This window comes from Aulonocara stuartgranti, assembly GCF_965226115.1.
Source record: "Aulonocara stuartgranti genome assembly, chromosome: 17".
NCBI lineage: Eukaryota > Metazoa > Chordata > Actinopteri > Cichliformes > Cichlidae > Aulonocara > Aulonocara stuartgranti.
The window spans coordinates 26,946,256-26,970,450 of NC_138953.1; the positions used below are offsets into that span (position 1 = coordinate 26,946,256).

Consider the following 24,195-nt stretch of genomic DNA (forward strand, 5'->3'; position numbering starts at 1 on the left):
ATGATATTTGTCAGTAGCAGGAGAGTGACACTGTACAAGTGAAGACGCTTCAGTGTGTTGGCGCTCGTAAATCCATCAGCTTTCAGCCTTGTTGTTTAGTCTTCACGACCTTATTAAAGACTACGTTTGATTTATCACTTGAGTTTGACGTGCTAAAAAGATTAATTAGGACCAAAGCAACCCTTTCAGTTACATAAATCTCAATGAAACCCTCTTTTCATGTCAGATACACATGTCAAATGTCAAGGTTTATGACAGCTTTCTAAGTATAGGCCGTATAACCAGTGCCCAGGCATCTCCCCACTATTTATTTGCCAGGTCGGAAAGCCTGCTGTTCTTGGACAGCATTCCCCTTGGATTAAGCTGATATCTGGCACCTGGCATTGAGCCCCTGCTTGTCAACTCTAAGTTTGTTCTTTTTTTTGAATAACGAATCCATACATTCTCTGAATATGTCGTATATCATGTGAGCATAACCCAGGATTGTCGGAGAGTATTACATCAGCCTCGGGCCTGTTAACAATGACGACACCTTTTCCTTTTATATCCCACCTCCTGTTTTGCCAGTGATCTACCGTGGAAGCAATCTTAGTAGTAATGATATTACAAAGTAAGATAAAGGCTACAGCAAATAATTTCAAAAAGACTAACTAGTCAATATAAGGTTGGTATTTTGGAAAATTTGTCCAAAATCTGGAATTTCCATAATTCCATGTGTAGCTGAATGTACTGTACAGCACCACAGCAACATATTTATTTGATCACAATGTATGTGTGTGGTCTATTTTTAGGTCAATCCCACATACATCATGCTGCAGCTTTAAATACAAGTTAGTAAACAATATCTGACACTGAAAATAGTCTCCACTATATACAAAGTTTAAGCCTTTGTAAGCACAGCTTACTAAAAAAACAAAACTTAAACAATCCATCTGTGTGTTTAAATGCTCAAACAATGATTCATTATAATATTACGACTCTAAAACATCACCCAAAATATGCTGTAAACACTGATGCAAACTTTGAGAATGAGTCAAGTTAAAAGTGTTGTGAATTTAACATCCTGATGCACTTGTAATTCATGGCCTCGCACTGGGTATGGGACAATAATGTTACAGTAGGTGTAGGATGGAGCTGCATTGTCAACTACAGAGAGGAGGAGCATGCCACATCTCTATATAAGGCCTAAAAGCCTGTCCCTCCTTGATCTGTTATCGGTCCCCCTCTTCTCCCCACTGACTTTTCCAAACCGTATCCCTGTGCCCTCTTCATCTCCCATCACTCTGCTGCAAAGGGGTCTCTGAGGGTTTTTATTCGCTATTGTCCTACTCACCATCAGCACCTATCTGTCCCTCCTGGACTGAGGAGGCTCCCACGCCTCATACAAGAATCCTACCTGCATCTTTTGACTCCTTGGTAGCTTCTTTGGGACGCAGCTCAAGATGCCAGAGCCCACAAAGAAAGGTAGGAGTTTTAACAGTATGTTGCCAGCATGCAGCTGGGGTCCAACCACCTGTTACAGTTTATGTTTTAATTGTTTTAAAAGGTACAAATGCTGAGAATTTGCAACAGTTTAAGGTTTACAATGTGGTTCTGCTTTTTTTTTTTGATTGAGGGCAGCACAGTTTGTTGTTACTGGCTGTGAGGAGCTCCATCACTCTATGGCTTGCCTGCCAGCTTGTTCATAGGAATCCTCAAAGTGACTTTGAAAGTGGTATTGTATTACTGATGCGTGCGTGTTTCTACCATCCTTGGTACAAGAGAAGATTTGAGGCGTACAAACAGATAGTATTATTGCAAAGCTTGGCATACTGGATCGGTTTAGATTGATTTGACTGGAGAAAGACAAGATGGTAAAGCACAGGAGAGGAATGTTGATGAGTGCTCAGGAAAAAAACTACCCCTGAGGGATGATGCAAGCTGGATGGAAAGTGTGAGGGTTGAACCGTGTAAGGATAAATAACATCTTGATTGTAGATATCTTCTAATTGAGTTTTTGTTCAACTGCAGCTTCACCATCCCCTGTCGTGCCCTCATGTTGGATCTTTCTTTCACACTGGAGTGTCACTCATCTCTACCATCATGTCCATCAACATTCCCTTTTAATCCACTTGTGTCTGTCATTACCTTATGGTATTACTCCCACTCTACCGATTAGCTCAGTTCTCCGGGCAGCATCTGTTGTTGACCCAGACATGCCCATGTAGAGAAAATCAAACGCTTTGTTCAGCTTTTGGATGGCTTCCGAATTACACATAATAGAACTTTCAAAATCTATGATTCTCTAGAAGAGGATTGGTGTGTCCATACCAGCTCTTGGACTGCTGTGCATTGTTTGCACATCTCTTTGTACACAAATACATCTCTGTATTTGATTTACCTTCCATTAAAATATGTTTTAGGTGTTTGAAAGGACTGAGGGTTGCCGCACATCAAACAAGCTTTGCCTTTTAGATCGTAAAGCATTATAAATACTGGATTAAAGCATTAACTTGACAATCTGCAAGCTACAAAACCCTAACAGTACCTTACAGTACCAATTTAGCTCCCTTTCTATTTGCGTCGTTTGCAGTTAAGAGAGAGTGATGTGCGAAGTGATGTGACAATCAATACCTGTTCTTACAGAGTTCATCTGGTGCCATGACCATCCATGATCCCTCGGGAATCAAGGCTGTGGTGAATTAAAGGCAGCAGATTCCTGTCTGCTACAAACACTACCCATAAATAGCTGCACAGCCCCAAGCAGCAGATAAATAAGGGCGGAAAAGTATTGTTCTTTAAATGAGTCTGAACAGCTGAAGAGGAGGAGGGTAGGGGCTGTTGTTTTAGACACCCGGCTCTCAAGCCTTTAAAATGTCCCAACCAGAGATTACGGAGTGGTTGAGTTGTCCCTGGATCTCTGGGGAGCAGGATTCTTGTCCCTGGAATAGTTCAGAATGAGCACACTTTTAATCCCCATCCCTTGTTCACTGCCATCTCCTTTCACTGCCCCTCCTCCACGCCAAAACAGACACCTCCCTGCCACCCTGTGCTCAGGATGGATCACTCAGAGGTCAGGCAGCTCCCTATTAAATCTCCAAATCTGTGCCCAGCGATCCTCATGAACTGTGACAAAATTTCAGAGGTAGTAAAGGCCATGTCTTTACCTCGTAATATTTATTGTCACTAAGGTCCAACACTCCCCTGGGCTTTATCCTCAAACACTTTGTGTTACTGAATACCACCTAGCAAATCAAGCCCATGATGAAATACACAGGGGAAACCTGTCAGCAACTAACTGCCACTCAAGTGCTGATTCCTAAAGGGTCCTTCAGTGTAGTTGTTATCAAAGCAGTAAATGGAAAAACTAAATCACCAGAAAGGGTCTGGTTGTATTAGCTTTAGCTTGAATGTCTTATCAGAGCAATAGGGGTCTATATTAGGAAAAATGAAGCCTCTGGCCATTTAGCTTACATACACATATGAGCCCTTCTGTCTGCACGCCAGCAGCGGCGACAGCTGAAAATACCTGCAGCTCCGTCAGCTGCGCTGAGAGTCCTCAGAGGTAAAACAAAACCTTTCTCCACTCTCATTATCTCTACGGTGATGAGACAGAGCAAGGCTCGCTCTTGGGTACATGATGTGACCCTGCAGGATTCTGGCACACGGGCCAGCAACACATTGTTTTGGAGTGAGACAGAACTGTGGCTAATTTTGACAAGGAACGCTAAGAGGGAATCATTACAAATGGAGAGATATCAGAAGCTAAGTGGCAACGGAAGAAAATGTATATATGTCAGTAGACATACTGCACAAGGAATTAGGGTTACAGTTTTCACTGATGGGCTTCAAACAGGTGGCAGTGACAAGATGGACAATACACGGAGGAAGGAAAGTTTTTTCTACAGGGATACAGACATTTCAACAATATTCCACCCTTGGGATTCCCATGTGTTCACCCACTGACATTTAATGTCATGAATATGAAGTACTAAATTCACTTTTTTAAAATATACATTTTTATGGCTGTAATAAGAGGTTTAAACACTCTCCACATCTCACATTTTTCTTGAATCCAAGGTGTTTTAGTGCCAAAAACCCCTCTAATAAACTTTAATAATTATTATTAATTATTTGGGGCATTAAGTATCTGACAAAGATTTCTGCAGGAGTAAATTTCAATGTACTTTGCTGCAAAAATGTAAATTTTGTAAACCTATAATGTTAAAAAGCATACACAAATTTATGGATACATAACAGTAGTGGACCAGGTCCTATACAAGACTATGAAATGTTGGGCATTATGTACCCTAACTGTCAACTTCATCCAAGCGCCGACGATATTTTTAACTCTACAGCATAACTGATGACATGACATTTCGAGCTACAGATATGACAATATGCTGCACTTAAATGTGCTTTGTTTTGCTAACTTCTGTCTGTTTTTAGCATGCATTGCCTTCATTCAGATGCTACTGGCTAGCATTAGACTGTATAAAAGATAGCTTTAACCAGGATGGCATCACTCATATGTTTTGGACTTAGCATTTTACATTTTTGAGGTTAGCATTTTGGCAGTAGCCATGTTCTTGGATGAAAGTGCGGAGTGCTAATTTATTAGGTACCTATAAACTATGTGGGTGCAACGCTTGGAGTGATATTAGCTAATTAGTGCTCAGAAACAGACTAATAAAATACTCACCAAAACTGAAGCTCAAACTTCATAGATGGTCTGTTGTTCACAGCCTACCACAATCTCAATCAGATAATCCAGGTAAATGCTCCAAGAGGCTCCAACATCACACAAGCACTGATTAGGTCCATTTAAATGCTGGAAGTAGTGCATGAGGCCTTGCAGACTATGACCACACCCATTACTCAATTTTCAATGTGGTTGTGTTATAAAATTAAATTCACCCCTCTCAGACCTGTTTTAAAGGAGGACTTTATCCACAAAAGCCAAAAATATTTTAGTACCAGTCTTTAAAATGCATTTTAATGCTGTAAAGTTGAACATTTTGACATAGGAGTGTATTGGGACTGCCTCCCATATGGATCCTGCCTCTCGTGGATCCTAGAGGAAGTTTTTGTTACTTCTACACTTACTTACTTTGCACTGGTTTTGTGTTTAAGCTTTGGAGTTGCCCTTGCTGCTATTTGCAGACAGCAGCCCTCAGTCCCCGGTGATAAGACCACCTGTCAAAAATGATAAATGATATAAATGATAGCCTGTGACCCTGAAAGTACCTGCAGAAGAGGGCAGCAGGGGTTAGCCTACAGAGTAAGAAGTCGCCATGCTACTGCTCTGTTTATGTTTTCATAAATAGTGATGATCGATGTGAGCAGAAGGCAGTTGAGACAAAAGGTGTGTGTAATTGGAAGAGAGAGGATTACCAAGTCTTTGTTCAAATGTCTACATTATATCTTTTTTTCCTCACAATAGCCTCTATTTGTGGAAACAGTTTTGTGGAGGTGCAATTTGGCTACAGTGCTGTGAAAAAGTATTTGTCTCTTTTGTGATTTCTAAGATTTTTGGACACTGTTTTTTTCTCACACTTACGTTGCAGATAATCAAACAAATTACAATATTATGTATTATTATTGCAATTACAAAATAAAAAATTTTAAATTCTTCTTTTAAAGGATATTCAAACCAAACGGGTATTTGTATTCGTGATCACTTGAAGTGTCTTTCACATCACTGGAAGAATTTTGGCCCACTCGTCTTCCAGATTTGTTTTAATTCAGCCACACCTGAGGGTTTTCCACCATGAACAGCCTATTTAAAGTAATATCAAAGGATCACAATATGATTTAATGCAGGACTTTGACTAGTCCACTTCAAAACCTTCTTTTTGTTTGAGTTACTGAGAAGTGGCAGGTGTGTTTGACAATGGTATGACATTCGTTTTATTAAAGGTATAACCGCACTTTTCCCAAAGTCTTTGGGATCATTGAGATGTTTTTTGGCAAATATGAGATGAGTCTTTATGATTTTTTTGTTCACCAGTGGTTATCTCCTTGAAACTCTGCTATGCAATTTTTGCCCAGTCTTTGTCTTAGTGCTGGATTGTGAACTCTGACCTTAGCTGAGGCAAGGGAGGTCGGCAGTTCTTTGGATGTTGTTCTGGGGTCTTTTGTGACTTCCTGAATGAGCCATTGATGCACTCTTAGAGTAATTTTGGTCAGCTGGCCACTTCTGGGAAGGTTCCCTGCTGTTTTCAGTTTGTGGGTAACAGCTGTCACTATGGTTCACTATAGTCCTAAAGCCTTAGAAATGGCTTTGTATCCCTTTCCAGACTCATAGATGTCAATGACTTCTGTTGCATATGCTCTTGAGGTTCTTTAGATCCCAGCATGATGTGCTGCTTTTTAAAAAAAACAAACAAAAAAAAACTACCTCTCTTTGTCAGACAGGTTTTTATTTAAGTAATTTCTTGACTTAATAGCTATCAGGTTTGGGTGTAGCTAAAAAATTGAACTAAGCTTTCCAAAAAATGCGGTTGCTCAAAGTTAATTTATGATTTAATAAGAGGGGAACCTGTGTGGTTATGAAAGGTTTTTTTTTGACTTAATAAATGAAACCATCATTTAAAAACATAAATTTTGTATTTAATCATGATATCATGATATCTTTTTGCATAATATTAAAATTTGCTTGAATGATCTGAAATATGTAAGTACGTAATACGTAAAATCAGTGTGCTCAAACTAAGAAAAAAAGAGAGTCATAATGCAAGTAATTCTGCTGTCATGTTTCATAGTTGTATTTTCTTTTTCTTCCTGTAGATGAGCCAAATGGTCAGCCAGAGGGTGAGTGCACATCTTATCATCCTATCACCTCACAGTCCAGCAGCGTAGAGTTGCACAATACACAATTTTTTATAAAAAGTCGCTCAAAATTTACACAAGTATGCAATTTCAGTAGAAAATACCACTGCTGACATCAAACAGCAACCCTTGTTTTCACTTGTTGTACAGGCACAAAGCAGAACAGGTCTACACATGTAATATAATGAACCTGGCGTGAATGTGCAAACACTGCCGCATAGGAGTGTAAATGTGGAGCCAATAGTCGGCAGTATGGATATGCTGCCGTGCTTCACAGAGATCTGTAGCAATGACCAAGCTGTCAGCATCTCTGACATTCCTCTCGTCAGCCAGCTGATCCCTCACTGTTGATTCAGCTGACGCCTCTGCCATCCCATGTGAGCAAGCTGCTGGCGTGTTATTGGCTTTTTGCCGGCGACCTTGGAGCTTCAGCATCTTAATGCTCCAGCTCAGTCGGGTGGCGGGAGAGCTCAGCTTTTTAGGATCCAAGTAAAATATTATTCCCGGAAATTTTCTGTATTTAACACATGTAGAAATAAAAAGACTACATCACAACCAGGCTAAGGTCAGCATTATTGAAAACGTATAGCAGCACTTCATATGAAATAGGGAGAGTTATGTAAATAAGATGAAAATATAAGGAGTCTGCTCTTTTAGTCATTTGGCGTGTTCTGATTACCAGGATGTCAAATACTGCCCGCTTTCACAGAAGTAAAATGCACAAGGTGTTTTTTCAATAATGATTATTGGCAAAACGGGTCACAGGTGTGACATTGGTCATCCTGTACTCTTTTATTTGCAGCCACTTATACTACTAATAAGAATACACATTGAGTTTCTTCACTACCAACTTTGTGTCAGGCTGTCCTTGAAGTCCTCTATAGAGGCAACACAAAAGAATCAATAAAAAAACAGAAGATCCAGGTCATCCCGCTACAACAGAATCCACATGGCCTGACCCCTCTAGGCCTCCCCAGAATAGTCAGACCTTACTCCAAAAAAAAGCAAGGGTTATGATCACTGTCATCATGTAGCTATAAAACAGGTGGGGTCTAAGTAAAAAAAAATCCATAAAAAGACTGAGTCATACAATCCTGTCTCACAACACAAATTTCCCAGCATTATTTAGTGTCCCTAAACACCACTTTTCATCTGTCTTATCTAGTGCCTTCTGAAAGGACATCAAAAATGGTATTTGGTATTTACAGAAGTTGACTTGAATTTGAAGTGAAACACTTAAATTTGAGTCATACATGTCATAGTTTTCCATTTGTATGATTTTGCTATTGCTTGCTGCCATGGTAACACTTTCCATGGTTGCTAACATATTATTGTGGTCGTAATTTGAATGGAAAGGACGGCCTTGTCTACAAACACTCTGAGCTGTATGTGTGATGGTAACTGGAAATGAAGAAGGTTCCCTTTCAGAGTAAAAGTTGCGCCTTATGAAACATGTTGGCTGTGGTGCTGAGCCACAAAGTTTACTATGAACCTTCTCCATTTTCAGTTGGCGTCACAATTCTCTCAGTTTTTGCAACTGATTATACCCAGTGACAGCCAGCAACCTACAGAAACCACTTACCAACCAGTCAGGGAAAACACACATTTCTCTAGCAACCAGTGTTTGTGTCACATCAAATGAGGCGAACATGAGAGCCCTTAAGTGGTTGACTAACTTGTGCTTTCTGCCACTGTGAACCTTCATTCAGCTGCTGTCCAAATTCAAAGCCCAGACACCAGTGGCTTCTGATAATGTGGCAGTATTTCACGCTCTGGTATGAGAACTCTGACTAAGACGCAAGACAGCAAAAAAGAAAAACAGACATTAATAAATTAATACTTTTATATAGTGCTTGTTAATGAGGAAAATCATTAAGTCAATATAATCCCATTACTGTAGCACAATATAAAATAGTGTCTCAGAGCCCAACACTCATCCTAGTGTTCAGATGCGGAAGCTGCACAGGGCAAAGCTAGAGTTCCGGCAGTTTTACAGCTGTAACAGTAACGTGCATTCCTATCAGTTTACTGTGTAATCCCTTCGAGCACGCATTCTCTAAAATGAGAGGATCTAACAGTTACTGAGGAATATAATGAATGCACGACATTGCCTGACGAAGCACGACACTTCCAACCGGTGTGTTTATTAATGCGTATTAATGTGCATTTCAACATGAACGACCTTTGCACAGCCTCAAGTGTTGACATATTAACAGCACATTTTCAGTCAGAGAGCTTACTGATGAGTCTAGGAGGATGTTCTGGAAAATGATGATGTTTTGTGATAAAGTATGCATACTTGCAGGCAGGTGGGTGGATATAGCTGTGTGTCTCTGTCCGTGTGAGTGTGTGTCTGTTTGTTTGGGTGTGTGTGTGTGTGAAAGTGAGAGAGGCACTGCAGATGCTGAAGCTTTATTGCTTATCAAAAGCAGCTGTTCCATCCACAACTATATTTGTCACATGCTCAGAAAGTGTTGCCCCAGAAAGTAGCGGTGCCCCACCCCCACCTGAGATTTCCCTGGAGGTATCTCCACCCCCAGGTGGGTATAACCCTGATGCCTCCCTCTTCACTTGCCCCAGAATGTTTCGCACTTTTTGCTGGTCACACTCACATCACGTGTTCGTTTGGTGTGTGCCATCACAATTTCATTTTTTTTAATTCACCGTGCGAGGCCTGAAACTGCACTGTTCTTGTGGAGGTATGATCACTCAGCACACAATGTTCACACAAGAAATTAGTTTAGCTGCAGCAAACCACCCCACTCACTGTGCACACATCCACATGCCTGCACTGCTCTAGATGCACGTGCCTTGATTCATGGAGCTGTTACTAAGTCATGCTGTGGCTGTTTTTGTACTCAGCTGTATATGTTATCAAACAGGAGGTCGATGAGGGATTACAGATCCCGGGCTTTACTGACTCTGTTGGCTCCAGTCAACGGCCAACTGTCCCGATTTACTGAGTTAGTAAATCCCTGCCTCCTTGATCACTTTACAGTATAGATATGCAATGACCAGATAGCTTCTTCACTGACATTTCTGATAAAACGCCAGAATACCACTAGATTCCTTTAATGGAGATTAATTTGTGGACTTTAAAGCACTGCTCTATTCCTGCTGGTTTTCTTTCAGTCTGTCAGGTCACTTCTTTAGCTCCAGATGAAATATTTCAGTGATGCATTGAATTACTTGCCACATTCATTCTGCTAAAAGGACAATCCTATTGATTCTGGTGATCCTGGGATTTCTGTTAAAGCACTACTATGAGGCTGACACTTGTCCTTTGTAATAATATGACCCAAACACTAGTAGATGGATGGATATTAGATGCAAGTATTTCAGTGATACTCAAGAAAAATGCAACTGCTTTGTTGATCTTTGCTGTCATTTGGTTGTCTTCTCATCTTCAAATACTATAAAAATGAAGCACCACCTAATGCAGTTTGGGATTTTACCCAGACTACACAATAAAACTAAATTAACAGAGCTAACAATACCAGGCCATAGAGCATCCTGTATTAATTGAGGGAAAAGTGGCATAAAACAAAATCTACTCACCAGGAAAAACTAAACACTGAACAAGTAAGTGAGGGATGATTGAGAAGGGCCTGCTAACCCTAAAGCATACCCTGCTTTGTCATCTTTTTCTTCTAAATTGAGCCACAGTTTACAAAATAAACATCTTGCTATGCTAACCCATATTTATAAGTGAAAGTGTTTGCTGAGGTCTTATATTAAGAATATTATCATATTGTCACAGACTTAGATACAGTATTGTTATAGTGTAGTTTTCTTTATTAAGGACCAGCGAATACACAATCCCAGTAGGTGTATAAGATACATATCATACATATTACTTAAGCTTTAGACTCATCTTCCTGCCTCAAATATCGTCAATTTCAGTCTATCTGGTCATTAGCTATTTATACTCATCTCATTTGAGCAAGCATTGTCTTGTGAGGCTTCGTGTGTTTGTGCTCAATGCTTGCTGCTCCAGCCTGGCGCTTTGTCTGCTGTACAGAGGCAGTAGCAGAGGGGAAAGAACCAGTAGAGACTGATGGGAAGAAACCAGAATCCACAGAGCCTGTGCCAGTACAGGCTGTGGTGGCTCAGGAGCCGTGTCCTGCCGTGAATGGCTCAATCCAACCACAGCCTGGTGGGGTTGGGGTAAAAGAGCAAGCAGAGTCTGCTAACTCTACTTTAAAGGAAGAGGGCACTTGCTCTCCCCCACCACCTGGTAAGTATGCTTCTTTAATATGAAACAATCCCATGTCTCTCAGTGAAAGTGCATGTTTTACCCCTCTTGCTGATCAAAGCAAACACACTGAGCATTGAAATAGTCTTTTCAGTTGCACATTACAACTGCACTGCAGCATGGCAAAAGCAACCTACATAACTTCAAAAATATTTTTACTATCAACAAAAAGATAATAGATTACTTTGCTAAGTCAACATTGAACTTCACTGATTGGCATCATGCACTGACTTCTCACTTGTTTCCTAAACAGTGCAACCCTAACTTTGATTGCATGCAGACTTCAAAGAAAAAACAACAACAAAATTTATGAGTTTTCAGATCCAAAGAGTTATATAAAAAGATAAAGTACTGATTAGGTTGAGAAATGGCAAAATGAAAGTGATGCAGTTTATTTGCAAGGTGAATCATCAAACTTAGTTCTTTATAATCCAGAAACAACAAGGCAAAAACATGCGAACATCAAAGTACTGACAAACAGGCCGCTTTCCTTGGATTATTTTTCTTTATGTAGAGGAAAGATGGAGCTACTTGGCTTAGCCATGAGCTTTTTTTTACCACTATGTGCTGCTTTGAGGCTGAATTTTATCTGATATACCTGTTTGTGTGTGTGTGTGTGTACACACACTTTGACGCTAGTCTGCTTGTGCTTTTGTTACGCCAGACTAAGAATCATACGGCAATACACACACAGCTATGACCTCACACTGTTTCACTCTACAGTACAGCAGTTAGGGGGTTTTGTTGTGCACAAACCAATCCATCAAACAACTTTTTCATTCATGTCCAAGAATTGCATGACACAGTTGTCTCGCATGTGGTCATTGGCCTTCTTGGCCTCGTGCTTTTATGTCAAAGTTGACCTGCCAGTGATTGACCTTGAGTCTTTTGATAAGTGGGTCTATTTGTCAATGACAACCTTTATTCCAGATGATGCTAAACCTGCAGCCACTACCCCATCCCCAACACCTCAACCAGGTTGGTACCAATAACAGACCTTTTCAAGTTCCTTATGGTTGCCATAAAGCAATCGAATTAATCATAGTAAGTGCTCCCAAAATATTTCAAGCACTTTAGCAAGATGGTTGAAGGAATAGCAGTGTTAGGTAGTTTAATTATTGCTCCTGTACAGGAAGGAAATTAAGAACTACAAAGTGAAATAATAAAATCTTCCTACAGTGGTGGTCAGGAGTTTACATACACTCATCATGGGCATGGATATCTTGGTCATTTTGGGATTTTAATGTTTTAATGACTTTAAAAAAAACAATAATTAGTTACAAAAGGTTGAATTTAATTTTGATTTAATCGTATCCACACAGGGTAAAACAAAAAAAAAACAAGCTAAAATATATACATATGTCCCTTTCTGGCTTAATTCAATTTGAATATTTGACTACTTTTCTTGGCAGAATTGCTAGTTGATTGTTTTTAAGCATAGTTCACAAACCTTTAATAGGGTTGAGGTCAAGGCTTTGGGAAGGCCATTCCAGAAGCTTATAGCTAGATAACTTTATCCATTTCAAAACCAGTTTTTATGTGTGTTTGGGATTATTGCCCCATTTCAGTAGCCAATTGTGATCAAGTGAAGTGAAGTTGAAGAATTTGGAAGTAGTCTTTCTTCATTATTCCACAGACTTTTTGCAATATACGAGTTCGACTGGCAATCTGCAATTGTTTATGATCCCAATTTGAGTTGTGGCTCTGCAATTGACCCCATGTGTACTAGAAAAATTCACAAATAAATTCAAACTTGTGCACCCTGTTCTTCTCTTTTTAATTCAACATAGATGTATTCTGTATAATCATCCCACCCCTGGAAAGGTTTTTCAAAAAAATCATTAAATATCCTAAATTACTAGGATGTTCTTGCCTATAATGGTTGTTTGACCAAAACTGTAATTCTCTGGTGTCTAATGTGCTTTACGGCTTTATAAGTACACACATTTTTAAGTCTGGTTTAGGCATTGACAAAAGTACCCTTTACAATCTAAATGATGTAAATATTTAATACTGATGTGTCACATCTGTAAACTTCAGATGTATGTCTATGCTTGTTGACATACATGTAGAAAATGTGTGATTTCTACTTGCAAACTTGCACTGCATAATTTCTACCTGCACTTCAACCTTTATTTCTCTAAGATAACTAAAGATGGATGTGGTAATGATATTTTATATGCATGTATCATGCAAAATATACACCAAATAAATCACTGTATAAATCACTGCACATGCAATACAAATGTGCATGCCACTTATGTCTTCAAGTGTTAATTCAGCTGTCATAATTATATCACATATACAGATGTGTATAGGCTACTGGGGTTTTTTTGTTTTTATTTTTTTTTCTTCATTTTTCTTTATTATGTTTTCAGTTAGTTATGATCCTGATATCAGTTTTATTTATGTGAACATATGATTCGGGTTAAAAGGAGCTGTGCAAACACTCAACCTGCGATTTCTGCAATACTAAAAAAGCATATTTCGTATTTCTATGTCAAATGAATGAGATACATTTCCCCAGGCAGTGTGTCATCTCTGTTAACAACATATTAGTTATAAAAGGTGCAATCAAAAAGTTCTACGCCTAATGAGCAAAATTTTAAAATTGCTACTTTTCCCTTTTTTTTCCCTCGACGCCTCTTCCAGTGCTCCTGCTTCACTTTATTGCGAAAAGTATCTGCTCTTTTTCCTTCACAAGCATATGAACTTGAGTGAGATCCAATTTTTAATCCATAGGGTTTAATATATATTATATATACATTTGGTTTAGGAGTGCATTTATGGAAATTTCTGAAGTGCATTTGTGCGCTTGCACCACTGCATCTGACGCTTTACATTGTGATGAACGGCTTTCATGCAGCTGCTCGCCATGGAAACCCCTCTCATTAAGCTCTCTAGGCACTCATCATGACCTAATCTGAAGGCCACATTAAGTTAGGAGATCTGTAGCAACTGGCTCTGCAGAAAGTTGGCGACCTACCACTAACAGTTGACTGTGATATATTTAGTAGTGAGGAAATTTCCCAACTGGACTTGTTGCACAGGTGGCATCCTATCATGGTACCATGCTGGAATTCACTGAGCTCCTGAGAGCTTACATGTTTGCAGAAGTAGTCTGCATGCCTAGGTGCTTGATTTTATAGACCCGTGGCCATAAAACTGATTGGAACACCTGAATTCAATGACTTGGATAGGTGAGGAAATGCTTTTGGCAATATAGTGTATGTTTGGAGTTTGTTTTTGCTGGAAGAAGGACACTAATGCAAATTACATCATGTTATGTAATTTGAAACATTACATCTACGTATTCTTTTTGAAGCTTTTGTTTTCTGTGTCAGTATTAGTGTTGGTCAGTTAGTTTGGAACATTTTGGTTAACTTCTAAATAAAAGAGAAAAACAGCTTCCCTAAACCTTTGAATGTCCAACCCACACTGTTGTAGCCACAATAATCATCAAACTACCGGCAGTAGTTATATTTATAGTGATTAATTTCGATTATAACTCTGTTTTTTTTTTCCACAGAGGATGCCAGTTCAACCAAGAAACTCTCAGTTGAGCTGCCTAGTAAGATCCCACCATTTTAGATCTTTGACCAAGAAGCTTATTTTAAATGATTCAGTGGCTGAGTGTGGAAAACATGTTGGAGACATGTTTATCTCTAGGTATTTTGTGTGTTTGGAAGTTAGCCTTTTAGCAGAAGAAAGTCAAAATATTCAAAACTCCCTTGCTAACGAAAATTTCAAACAGCGTTCACAATATAGTTTGAAACAAAAAAACCAAAAAGAAGCACTCTGACCTTTAAACTTTGACCTTTCAGAATTCCTCACTGCTTGCATACCTTTAACTGCTTGTCATCGTTTTCTGAGTGTGTGCTTGCTTCAGTGGACTTTACAGTACTATTTCTTACAATATGCTGTAAATTTCTCTCTGTCTTTGTTTAGATGATAGCGTCCCTGTGCCAGCCATGGGGAGAAAGGACTCAGGTAATAAAGTGGTAGCTCTTACACTTCTAGAGAAACTTTGTTCGGTTTTATTTGTTTCAAGAATATTGCGCGAAACGTGAAAAAGATTGTTTTATTGAAGTCTCCCCAACTCTTTGTGTCTTCACATAATCATAAAGGACATAAAGTGGGCTTCAGAGAAATAAATCTTTTTCATTTTCATTTAGAAGGTTTAAAATTATCACAGAAAAGCTAACAAGATTTTGTCCATGGTGAAGTTTCGTAAAGTATTAACACAGTGCCCAACAGAGGTGAATCACAATCATATGGCAACAGCATTATCTTCATTCATACCTCCAGGATCCAAAGAAGACTGCAGTATCCAGACAATTAAGAATTTATAAACCCAGTTTTTCTTTAATAATAATAATAATAATAATAAAAAGTTAGGTGCTGCTTGTTCTATTTGCATATCTTTCATGCTTTCCATGTTGCAAGCTGAGATCCTGCTGCTGTGTGAGGCGTGAGTGCTGGAAGTCATGTGTGTCTGTTAGTCTTTCTGTCTGTCTTTGTACCTCTGGACTGGTAAAAGTAAAAATTTCAGATGAGAAGTAAAAGGTGGGTGCTACGACTCCTTACTGTACTATTTGTAGCCTGTGGCAGAGGAGAGCTGTGTTTCACGTAGGTGATCTTTTTCCTCACTGACCAGTGTGGTCTCTGGGAGAGGGTCAGGCACCAGACGAACTGGACAAGCCCGATGACAACCCACCGCTCTCCACCCTGCTGATTGAGAGACCCCTGAGTGGTGCTGTCACTGTTGGTGAGTAATAGAATGAAGAAGAAAGAAGATCTGAGGAGGGACTTCAAAGGGAAACCTGCAAAAAAGGAAAACTGTATCCATCTGACAGATTGCAGTAGGCATAGGATTTAGAAGAGCCAAGATATCTTTCTTTATTTCAGCCTTATTTCAGATCACTGCTGGTGATGCTAACTTTGACTTATAAGCATATGTAGAGACACCACTAAGCTGGAAATGTTCTTATCCCTCAGTTCCTCAGGCCTGAAACTGGTTGCAACTTCCGGTCTCACATGAAAAATTTATATGCTCCAACTGTACAGCGAGTGGTTGCTGGGTGAAACTGGCTGCAAAGAGGATGGTGAACCAAAAATGTCCTTGTGATTGCTTTGGTGACTGCTAGAAAATTGCAGCAGTGAATTGTCATTTTCGTGGAAAACGCACACGCCCAGCAACCAGAGCTCCCGACAGAGTGTTAACAAATATGTTAATTGATTTTTAGTTTATCAATTTACTGTTACACCAATAGCCCCAGTACACATTTTTTAATCAATGTACCGTATTTCCCGGACTACAAAGCGCACCTGAATATTAGCCGCACAAGCTAAAATCAGGGGAAAATCCTGTTTTGTACATACATTAGCCGCACCTGACTAAAAGCCGCAGGTGTTTCAATGTTGACTTATCATATGTAAGAGAATATGCACAAAGGGAATTGTCAGGAAAGAGATGGCTGTTTGGAGACACACCCCTTTTATTAATATTTTGAAAAACAAGTTATGGGTACATATTTGCACATGTAGTACATAACAGTAACCTACAGCACACCAGAAAAATTGATTCAGACTACCTTTTAGGCTCAGGTGCAGTGACACGGCTTTAACAAGAAGAAAAGTCAGTCATTCACCACCATCTTTCTCTTCTTCCTGCGCACTGAAACCACCAAAGTCCTCTTCTCCAATGTCGGAAACGAACAGGCTCAGGATGGCTTCGTCATCCACTCTCCGCTTCTCTCCTTCGTTGTCACTTTCAAAACCAAAGAAATCCTCGTTGTCAGTGTCAGAGTCGAACACCCTCAGAAGGGCCGTGGCAGTGTCCTCTCCATCATGCAGCAGTCCAGCCCTTCAAAATCCGTTGGTGATCGTGGATGTTTTCGCACTTTTCCACGCTGTCAGAATCCACCGGTGGAGTTGGGCATAACTTGCTTTTCGCAAGTTTATCGCCGCTCGTCATCCACGCCTCCCGCTGAATGCCTAGCGCTACTTTGAAGTTTGTTTTTCGCGCTACTTCGTACGGCACTACGTTGCCTGGCGGACGGACATGTGACTAACATACCACTCTTGAACCCCGATCCTTCCGCCAGGCAACGTAGTGCCGTACAACAGCGGAACAAACAAAACAAATCGTCTTACGATATCACAAAAATCATGGAAAATCCATAGAAAAGCCGCACCTGACTAAAAGCCGCAGGGTTCAAAGCTTGTGCAAAAAGTAGCGGCTTATAGCCCGACAATTACGGTACATGTTTAAAAATACTGTATACACCAATTAACAATAGCTTGCCTTCATTTAAGCTTTCCTTTAAAAATGCATCCATTAATGAAATGTACTCACACATAGAGACCACTGCAACACATCAACTTCAACAGTTAGATGAAAGGAGACTTTTTTCTAAAAGAAGCAAAAATATGCTGTGTACTTTTCACTGTGACACTGATATCTAAGTTAAAACAGTCTCTGCATCTGTATTTGTATACAATATATGAATGCATGCTTTTTTTTATGTTAGTCTTCACTGGTACCCAATTACACTTTCTCTTTAATCATATCAAATTTTTCTGTCCAAAGGTGGTGACATCACCTTTGTTGCCAAAGTGGAGGCCAAAGATCTTCTGCGCAAACCAACTATCAAGTGGTTTAAAGGGAAATGGATGGATCTGGCCAGCAAGACAGGAAAACATCTACAGCTAAAAGAGACCTTTGACCGACTCACAAAGGTATCCATGTACCCTCACCTTCTTTAGAAGGTATGTAAGCAAATTTTGTGATAACGTTACTCTTATACAAACTTTTATCAGGTCCACACATTTGAGATGCACATCATCAAGGCCAAAGATAACTATGCTGGGAACTACAGGTGCGAGGTCAACTACAAGGACAAGTTTGATAGCTGTTCCTTTGACTTGGAAGTTAAAGGTTTGTCACATTGTTAAAATACTTTATAACAAAAAAAATCCGCCACAAACATAAAAATTGCATACTATGTGCTGATACTGTTTTATAGAAGCTGAAACGGGCTCACAGAATATTGACATTCGATCCGCTTTCAAGAGAAGGTAATAAAAAGACCTTTATGAATGAGTCAGCAGGACCCTTATGGAATTTGACAGAATTTCTATGTTTTCTTTTCAAAACAAAGCATTGTTCTATTATAGGATCTCTAATATTCTATACATACTAATAAAGACACCTGAAAAAATGAAGATAAGAAAAAGTGCCATTCATTTAGGCACACTGAACACCTCTCCATCAAGTAATGTCTCTGTATGAGATGTAAGCGTGACAAGATGGTTGTAATAATGTCATTTACCTTTCTGCAAGGTAATTACAAATCAACCAGTTCACTCACTGTGTAATTAAAGGCCAACTCTTGCACATTGATTCTTCCTCCAAACAATGTGACTGGAAAGCAACTCAAAGCATCCCTGTTGCATTGCATAATCACAATGTTGTACTTCAACATTGTGGCAATGTTGCCCGGGACAGCTCTGGATGTGTTTTACACAAATCACCTTGTTTCAAGCTTTTATCTGGGAAAAGACACAAAAAGGTCTCTGTGTAAGCACCAATCGTGAGTTAGCTTGGAGCTAATGTATCGATTGAGACCAGAGCTTTTGCTTTGTGATGCTCTTTTACCGTTGTTTTTAGTGCTTCTAGCTTTTTCAGTTCTGATTAAATCTCTATTAATCTCTCCTTGTTAACAACAGCAGTGAAAGACAAGAAGATGCAGGAGAGCTTGACTTTAGTGGTCTTCTAAAACATAGGTGAGAGTCACATCCTAATCCTGAGTGGATTTTGTTCTTTTTAGTATTTTTTAGGCCCCTTTTCTGGATCTACTTTTTTTCTCTTCTTCTTTCACATCGTTTGTAAATTTAATTTGTACACAGTTACTGTATGAGTGGAAAGCACATTTCTTCAGATCATCAAAGAAGCTATAACAGGGGTTTTCAAAGTCCGCGGGCCCCTCTCCTAGACAAATTTAGCTGTCCCCACTTTTCATCTTCATACTAAAACACTACAATATTTTCAATATTGTATAACATGTAATAAAAGATGGACATCGTTACTGTCCGTTTAGCATCATGAACCTTGTGGTCTTGCTTTTTGCACCTAAAAATTATCATATTTGGTCGGAAAGATTAGCTTAGTTAGCGAAGTTTTTAGCCAACAGTAGCAAGTTTATTCACCAAAGTGTGTCTGTAGACTGTATGGAAGCTAATCAACATACAAACAAATTAATTAAGAATTTAACTAAAAGAACTGAAGCATAACTTTTTATTTTATTAACACAATTAGTAAGATTTAACCAGTGAGCAAAACATTTCTTTATCAGTAAATTGCAGTAAAATGCTAAAAATGCTAAAATGCAAACATATTTAAATGGATGAGATAGCTACATAGAGTCCTTTAAAAAGGCCACAAAGACCACAAATATTTTAGAATTCTTTCAAAAATTCTTTTAAAATGTAAAATTATGTTATTATTTTTTTAGACAAATAAAAAACTTTTAACTAGGAATTTATATTTTTCTACCCAAATTCGAGCTGGACTTCAGAAATTAATGTTCAAAATTAATTTTATGTTCAGAAATGCATGTAAATTTAACTGTACTTTGGCATCTTAATGACAAATAATATTGTGTTTTAATATATATTTATTTGCTTATTGCCATATATATAAAACTGCAAATTTGGAAAATGATGGATACAAATAATAGTCATATATCAGTATTAAAAATATTTCAAATTAAGAGTTTGCATATATTAGTGGATTGACCATTACAGACCCATAACAAATACATATGGTAAATACCAATACTGTTAATTTAAGGCAGCCATCACATAAACCTTGTGCTGGATGGTGGCCTAATAAGTTTGTTAAGCACCGTAAATCAATAAATGACAGATGTTTCTCCTACATTGGACATTTTAAAATTTACTATCAGACCTTTCTTATATCTCTCTGAAAAAGTAAAGCATGTTATTGGAGTTAACTTTCCAGATTTACAGAACTATTTGCCATTCAAAACAAGAGCTTTTAATCCATTAAAATGTCTTTTTCATTATTATTATTATTATTATTTAGTTATCTTACTTTAGTTATCTATTATCTTGGTCATCAAAAACCAACGTAGATGTTTAGTCGACATTAGAGAATGGTTTACAGAGGTTCTCACAGAGCACTGCATACACAAAAGTTTGGTCACTTGTACCCAAGCATATGTGGAAACTATAACACAGTAATTTAGTCACAGTAACCTGGTGCCAAAGTGCACCTTCTCCAGTGGGAGGTGTGCCTTACAGCTTGAAAACCTCTGTGCAATAGCAAAAGCTACTCCAGTGGTTCAAAATAAACACCATGATGCATTTTTGAAATACATTGCAGCGTGTGAGTACAAGACCTAGTCAGTGACACTGCTCACTGACAAAATTATATATTTATTTTGGGCTTGTCTCTTCTTCTCCCCTATACATTCAGAAATCAGAGGTTAGTAGAACGAAAACCATAGGTATTAAAATGATTAGACCTTACTGCGGGTGAGTACTGTAATCCTGTAGAGTCCCCAGCATGAAACGTAGCTCTAGGTATTGGACGAGCAAGAGTGTTGGCCTCCTGTAGTACGGTAACACTTCATTTGAAGGCAACATTCCTAAATGCCCCACCAGCACTCAGCAATGATGGAAATGGGTCTTGCAGCATTGACACTGAGGTGACTTGTCTTCATCAAGCTGTGAAATCAAGTCACATCTTTATGAGGCAAAGAGTGCCATTTTGGATCATTAATGAAGTGCAAGTGGGCCATGGAGAAATGATGCTGTAAAATAGTGTTATCACTACATTGTCGTTTATTTCAGTCTAGAAATATAAGGCAAGCACCACCGTGTTTATTTCAGCGTCTTCATAATTGCTTGAAAATAAACGAATGAGAAACACATGTAGAGAATATGATAGTATTTTACTCAATTCAGCCCCAAGCTTTCAGACATTTGGGAAAAATGTCAATGAAAGACAAGGCTTATTGAATGTTCACTATTTAAAACTAATAAATACACTCATGTCCAGGACGACATGTTTATTAACCTTAATCCCGTAACTCTAACACTCCTTCTGCCATCGTCTAACATTGTCGGAGCATCTGTGATGTGATTAAACCAACCGACCAGCAAACAAAGGGATGGGCCATGTCAAGAGCTATATGACAATCTTTGTTGCAGGTTTCCCTTAAATGCATGCATCCTTCATATAGACAAATCGCACAAAGCTGTTAAGCATTCAATAGCATCTCTCAAAGAAAAAAAACCCTTCCACCTGATTGATCTATAACTGTTCTTGTGTTTTAACCCTGATAAAAAGAACTCCTCCCCTTACTGTTTAAAGAAGCCTCCTCTTTAATCCTTATTTAATTGTTCATCTTCATCCTTCAAAGCATGCTATAAACTATGAAAGCAAGTTAGAAAGCCTTATTAGTTTTTTATTTGCATTTTATTCAAGACAGTTAAAACCTTTGGGGGCAAGCTGGCTCGCAACAAGGAGCTCTTTTCAAGTCTTAGCTAGCTTAGGTATAAAATAATGTACCTGAATATTAATGTAATTAACTGACAACTACACTATGTAAATATCCGTTTTTTGCACCATGAAACAACCCTCAGTCATTAAAATTAGTGATCTAATGATGATTTAATGACTGCAGAAAATTACTAGAGACGCAGAAACAAATAACACTGTTTCATCCAGGAACAATTCAACCAAATCCCTTTGCAGGAGAAAGTGTCCATCGACAAAAGGCTTTTTGATGATATAATATAAAAGACGATGGAGTTCCGTCCAGCTGAGCTACAATCCTGTTTAGCCTTTTGTCTGCAGATGCAGACAGTAGAAAGAAAAAAGTCTCTGCATTAAATTGCTCACAACTAGGTTTGTGGTTTTCTGTGTCACAATTGCTATAAACAGATGTTGCACAGTTTTTAGTGGTTTGAGAACTATATTCAAAAGAAAGCAGACATCACCATTGCTTCTACCCCCCAAACTGGCCAAATAAAACAATGTATAGATGAAAAAAATGAAGACAAATATATAAGCTGGGTATAACTAAAACAAGAGAAAGAGACGTGCAACAGAGGCCCCCAGCTAGGCTCAAGCCAGGAGTGTTGGAGCTACTGGTCTGTGTCCCAGCTCTTAAGGCAGGCCACCCTGATATTAGGATTATTATTATGATCCAGATGGTTATCTGTAGTTGTAGTTATCTGTGATCTGTATTTGTGTTTCAAGGTTCTGTCTTGATTAATTCTAAAATGGTTAGACACATGAAAAACACACAGACCTTCCACAAGTTAAAGAGCACCACTGTTTTGTATTAACTGCGCTGCTACCCTGTTAACAAGTAACTTCAGAGCCAATGTGAGCACACAACTAGACAGCTCACCATGCCCATCCTTTTGTGTGACATGTCCTGAAGAATGCTCTGCAGAGAAATACTGTAGCATGCTTAAACCAGAAACAGGAGGAAAACCTCACAGTGACTGCTATATTTAATTAAATCTCCTGACTACATCAGTATGAGGTCATTGAGTGATTCCTCAGGACACGTTGCAAACACCAGCCAATAAATCCTGCCCTCACATCGTTCCTTCATATTCGGCACCGCTAGGGAGCACAAACAGCAGGATGACACTCCAGAGGTGGATGTGTGGGAGATCCTGAAGAACGCCCGGCCAGATCAGTATGAAAAGATTGCCTTTATGTACGGCATCACAGACCTGAGGGGTCTGCTGAAGAGGCTGAAAAAGATGCCTAAAGAGGAGAAGAAGCTGGAAGGTAGATAAATCAGTGCTCAGCTGATGCATATTAATATTTATCTCTTTTCAGACATTAAGGTCTTTGTGGTGGTTTTTGTTTTTTTGTTTTTTTTATCCTGCTGTGACTTTAGTTTTGTCTTTTCAAAGCTTTTGCAAAGAAGCTGGACCCTGCATATCAGGTGGATAAAGGTGGAAAGATCCGCTTAGCGGTGGACCTGGCTGACCCGACAGTTGAACTGAAGTGGTACAAGAATGGACAGGAAATCAGGCCCTCGCCCAAGTATGTAACGACCTTTTCCCTTATTGATCAGTTCTTTGTCTTCTTGGGTTCAGCACTGCGCAAATAAAGTGCATTTTATGTATTAAGAAATGCACTTTATTTGTGACAATTCCTTCCTTTACCAGTCCTCTGGTAAATGTTTTCATTCTGTCACCAGCCTAAAGCACAATGGTTCACATGTTTCATTGCACATTACTCCACACAAACACTGGTACAAATACCCCCAAAAGAAACAAATCAACAGTCAACAGTGGCATAGTAAGACATCTTGAAATATAACAATGCAACATATCTGCAGCCAGTTTAGTCCACTGCACTGTGAACCATTGCCAGCTGACCTCCAGCACACTGTAACAGTCTCAACTCTAATGTGGCTTGAATATCAAACAAACATGTTAGCATTTTTAAGAATTCAGAGCTACATTTGGGTGTACATGTAGAGTATGATTTCATATGCTGTCTGTAACTGCCATTAATTGCTGTATATGTCCTCCTCTATACAGGAAAAATGTGGTACCTCCTTCACAGGTCTTTAACAAAGTCTGGCTTTGGAACAGTTTTAATAGATACTGGATCACAAAGTATTACCAAAAATCATCTTTTTCGACAAGATTCTTCATATTAGGGCTGAATAGATTTGTTTTTCCAACTATAATGTTTTTGAAAGGATAGAGGAGTTTTTTCAGATTCCTCCAGTGCACAAAAATATGTTTGTACTGGTTTCATTCTTTTAGGCTATATCATATAACGTATCTCGCAACAGAGCATTAACAGCAGAGTCAGAGCAATGTTTTTGCCACACTAGATATTTTTGTTTGATTTCAAAGCACAGTAAAGAGACAGAAGAAGAGGCTGAATTTTTCTTTTATTTCATGATATCAGCCTAAAAATGGCATGTAACTGGATAAAGACATGCATATTTTTATTCAAAAGACAAGGCCTCTTGAGATTATAGATTCTCTATAGATAAGCAGTATTAAGCTAATTCTGTTCAAAGTCATCCAGCGTTAAAGCCATCTGGGAGGATATT

At 38.8% G+C, this 24,195-nt stretch overlaps 1 protein-coding gene across 12 annotated transcripts in view; it reads left to right on the forward strand.

The window, feature by feature from the left end:
• Nucleotides 1-1,221: 1,221 nt before the first annotated feature.
• mybpc1 (myosin binding protein C1) overlaps nt 1,222-24,195 on the forward strand; it is a 36,804-nt gene continuing 13,830 nt past the window's right edge. For 2 of the 12 annotated variants that reach the window (XM_082510228.1, XM_082510235.1), the window contains exons 1-14: nt 1,222-1,464; nt 6,769-6,792; nt 9,279-9,350; nt 10,832-11,047; nt 11,996-12,043; nt 14,595-14,636; nt 15,014-15,055; nt 15,723-15,833; nt 17,658-17,806; nt 17,888-18,005; nt 18,094-18,145; nt 18,797-18,853; nt 22,738-22,904; nt 23,033-23,165. In XM_082510228.1, the coding sequence (XP_082366354.1) occupies nt 1,443-1,464; nt 6,769-6,792; nt 9,279-9,350; nt 10,832-11,047; nt 11,996-12,043; nt 14,595-14,636; nt 15,014-15,055; nt 15,723-15,833; nt 17,658-17,806; nt 17,888-18,005; nt 18,094-18,145; nt 18,797-18,853; nt 22,738-22,904; nt 23,033-23,165 (1,253 nt within the window). In that variant the 5' untranslated portion in view covers nt 1,222-1,442. The remainder of the gene's footprint in view (nt 1,465-6,768; nt 6,793-9,278; nt 9,351-10,831; nt 11,048-11,995; nt 12,044-14,594; nt 14,637-15,013; nt 15,056-15,722; nt 15,834-17,657; nt 17,807-17,887; nt 18,006-18,093; nt 18,146-18,796; nt 18,854-22,737; nt 22,905-23,032; nt 23,166-24,195) is intronic. The other 10 variants (XM_082510233.1, XM_082510232.1, XM_082510236.1 and 7 more) reach the window with 10 other exon arrangements.